This window comes from Gymnoscopelus microlampas (genome assembly GCF_963454915.1).
Source record: "Gymnoscopelus microlampas genome assembly, chromosome: 7".
Lineage (NCBI taxonomy): Eukaryota > Metazoa > Chordata > Actinopteri > Myctophiformes > Myctophidae > Gymnoscopelus > Gymnoscopelus microlampas.
The window spans coordinates 48,438,674-48,442,123 of NC_139944.1; the positions used below are offsets into that span (position 1 = coordinate 48,438,674).

The 3,450-nt window shown below is 43.2% G+C and overlaps 1 protein-coding gene across 1 annotated transcript in view; it reads right to left on the minus strand.

The window, feature by feature from the left end:
* Positions 1 to 1,950: 1,950 nt before the first annotated feature.
* LOC311048600 (putative chitinase 10) overlaps positions 1,951 to 3,450 on the minus strand; it is a gene marked incomplete at both ends in the record, with an annotated part of 12,595 nt that continues 11,095 nt past the window's right edge. The window contains 3 exons of the mRNA XM_084061863.1: positions 1,951 to 2,234; positions 2,638 to 2,779; positions 3,123 to 3,242. Coding sequence (XP_083917989.1) covers positions 1,951 to 2,234; positions 2,638 to 2,779; positions 3,123 to 3,242 — 546 coding nt within the window. The remainder of the gene's footprint in view (positions 2,235 to 2,637; positions 2,780 to 3,122; positions 3,243 to 3,450) is intronic.

The following is a 3,450-nucleotide window of genomic DNA, read 5'->3' on the forward strand; positions in this document are numbered from 1 at the left end:
GAGATGTGTCCTAACTCAGTGCAGGACATTTACTGCGGTCAGAATCACTGTAGCCTAATGTCTCATGTCCTACAGACATCTGTGATATCTTGGTACATCAGCTACATGAATATGTCCCTCCCTCTCTCTCCTCACACAGCTCTCAAAAATGCATACGAGTGCAAAGACATTATTCGCTATACTTGGTTGGGCACCTGCTGCGAGAGCGGCACTGAAAATATCTGATCTACAAGCTCACAATGTATCGCACTGCGAAGCATTGTGAATTTAAATCAGCGCAAGATCATTTGGTATCTAGACAACGCTGGCAAAAAGTGTGACTTTAACCATTGCATCAGGTGGACGATATGGAATGCGCTTTTCGCTGGACGCTAAGCAGCATTGCGCTGGGCGGAAGATAATTGGTTCTTAATTTCACTGTTCAGATGTTAAAAAGGATAATTCCTACTGAACTTAAGGGACGATACCACCACCAATACAAGAAAATCTGTATACTGTAAACCACTATCATGGAGCTTCAATAAACAGACAACAACACTATCACAGCACGTACACTTGCGGTTCAGGATCCCCTGAATGTCTTTGCCTATAGAGGGCCCTGTGTCTGGCCTGACATCAAGAAGATCCAGGTCCAACATAAACCTCCACCAAACCAGCCATACACCCAGCCCTCCATAAAAGTGGGCAATAACACCCTTGAAAATGTTGACCATTTCCGCAACCTTGGCAGCCTTCTCTCGCGTGTGACGATGAAATGTTCTGACTAAGTGACTAAGACTCATATCTTTTCAAATCACTGATGCAAACAAGACATACATATATTGATTGTCCAATACAATTTTTGAGTTTAGTTGACTTGCCTTGCTTTCGTTACATTCAATTTGGTATGATTGTGTGCAACGAACGATCAAACACTGTGTACCTGCACAATAAACAAACGCACGCACGCACACACGCACCCGCACGCACGCATGCACATGCACACGCACGCACGCATGCACATGCACACGCACACACACACACACACACACACACCCACCCACCCACCCACCCACCCACCCACACACACACACACACACACACACACACACACACACACACACACACACACACAGAAAGAGAGCATAGTACAGAGTTGCGTGTCAACAAAACAGCTCTACTACTGTAGCTAACATGCAAGTAAGTCAGTGTGATGCTTTGTCAGCTTATGGATCAGAAAAGTCAGAGAGATGTCATTCATTTCTAGGTGATGCTCAGTCTAAGTCTTAAAGCAACAGTACATCTACACCAGTGGGAAAGGTTAGTCTGACTGGAGCCTACATGTTTGATCTGAAATGACTATACTGATTCATTTTTCATATTGCTTTTACCCGTCTAATGCCTCAAATAAGTTAGTTGGAATTTGAAACCTATTTTCATCTACAATAAAATATCGATGTCGATGTCATATACTGTAGATAATACTGTTATTTGAAGAAACTTGTGTTCTGTAGTATTTACTCACATTCATCAGGCAATAGATTTTAGTTTAGATGTATATGGAGATAGATATGTTGCAAAATTCGAGAGCAAATACATTATGTACCTGCAAAGGCAGGGCAAGTACAAATATAGATGGAGCAAGTTGATTTGAGGAGTATTTGCCCTGCAGGGCAAGTAGGAAAAACACCTTAACCTCGTGACTCTGCCCTATCTGTCAATGCTGCAATAAACAACTTCTCTGCACTGTTTGGAACTTTTCTGAATCGATTAACACTCAAGTGGAGACATAACTGGGTGAGAGAAAGGCAGACAAGAAAAATAAACAGTTGCAGTTGCTTTGAATGACATCATTTACTTTTATTTCCATCAGTGATCGCTAAACAGCATTGTCTTGGATCAACAGACTATTTACACCCAGCTCCAATACACCTAGAGAACAAGTAAGACACAGTGAAACCGTGACCTCGTTCAAGGCCAGTTGCAGCAGTTGCAGCTGGTATCGAACACGAGGCCAGCAGCGCAGCTCTCTTCATAGGTACGTCCCTGGGCGCAGTTGTAGTAGTGGTTCTTGTTGGTGGGGTCTGGGTAGAGGCCGTTACTCTTGCCAGCGCACCATCCAGATCCTCCGCTGCTGCTTCCGCCACCACTGCTTCCGCCACCGCCTCCACTAGGCTGGGGCTTGGGCTGGGGCTGGGGAGGTGGGTGCTGGGTGGGGGTGACTGGGGGCAGAGGTTGTGGTCGAACGTTGCAGCCTGTGTGACAGATATGCCCAGATTTATACTTCCATTGTGTATCGTTGACACACACGGTAAAATAGCAGATCTGTAAGCTTCTAGATCTGCTATCTTTCGTGCATGACACCAGCTAGCGCCCAACTACATGTAAGTACAAACTCCTCAAAAAAAGTTCGGAAACATTACTTCAGCCGATTATTTCTCCCCTTCAATAATATCAATTGGTATTGTGTTTCATATCATTGGAAATCCTGATTAGTCACCTTTACAATGAGGTACAACTTGTAAGGATTGTGTATTAGTGGAGTTTAGATCAGACTATAAAGGACAAAATATATGTGTGAAGAAATGGAACTCTGATGGAATCTGGGTAGAAGAATGCGTGTGGTTTTGTATGTGCGTGTGTGAGAGTGCATGTTACCAGATCCGGCTCCATGCAGGCCGGTCTTGAGGGTGCTGATCAGTGGGAATTTTCCCTGGCCACAGAAGGTGCCGCTGAAGTCATCCATGTCCAGACTCCAGACAAAACCTCCTCCAAAACCACTCTTCTTCAGCCACTCGGCCTGTAGATGGACAAATTGGTTACAAAGTCCCACATGAAACAGCAGACAATTTGAGGGTCCTCCTTCATTTGAGGCTAAAGTAAGGTTTTAGATTGCTTTGTGTAAAAAATATATTCAAGTATTAAGTAAACATTTAATAATATTGTGTCCCCTTGGTTGAAACACAGCCATAATAAACAAAACATACAATAATAGTATAAATCACTCAAAATTGGTTTTGGGTCAGTTTCGGCTCGTATACATGAAATACACATCTGTATGCTAAATAGCCTGCACTGAGGCCCACTGTAAAGACTACTGACTGATCACATAGGCTACAGTATGTTGAATACATATTTTGCACCTTGATCTGGTAGCTCTTGGGATTGTCGTAGCCAACCCAGACATGGCTGTTGAAGGCATAAGGCACATCCTGGGGGGCATCCCAGGCCTGAGTGGCTCCTTTCTTAATGAAGTCGCAGATCTGAAGGAAGGTAGAGATTTTGTTCAAGGTTCAAGGTGCTTTATTGTCGCATGCATGTACAACAAAGCTTAGTTATAGAGTTATAAAACAATAATACAATAATTAATCTAATAATGTAAATGAATAATTAAACTATTGTATCAGACCGCTGACACACTCGGTAAACTGTGTAGTTCGGGTCATCCATTAAGCAAATAAACAACGTTAC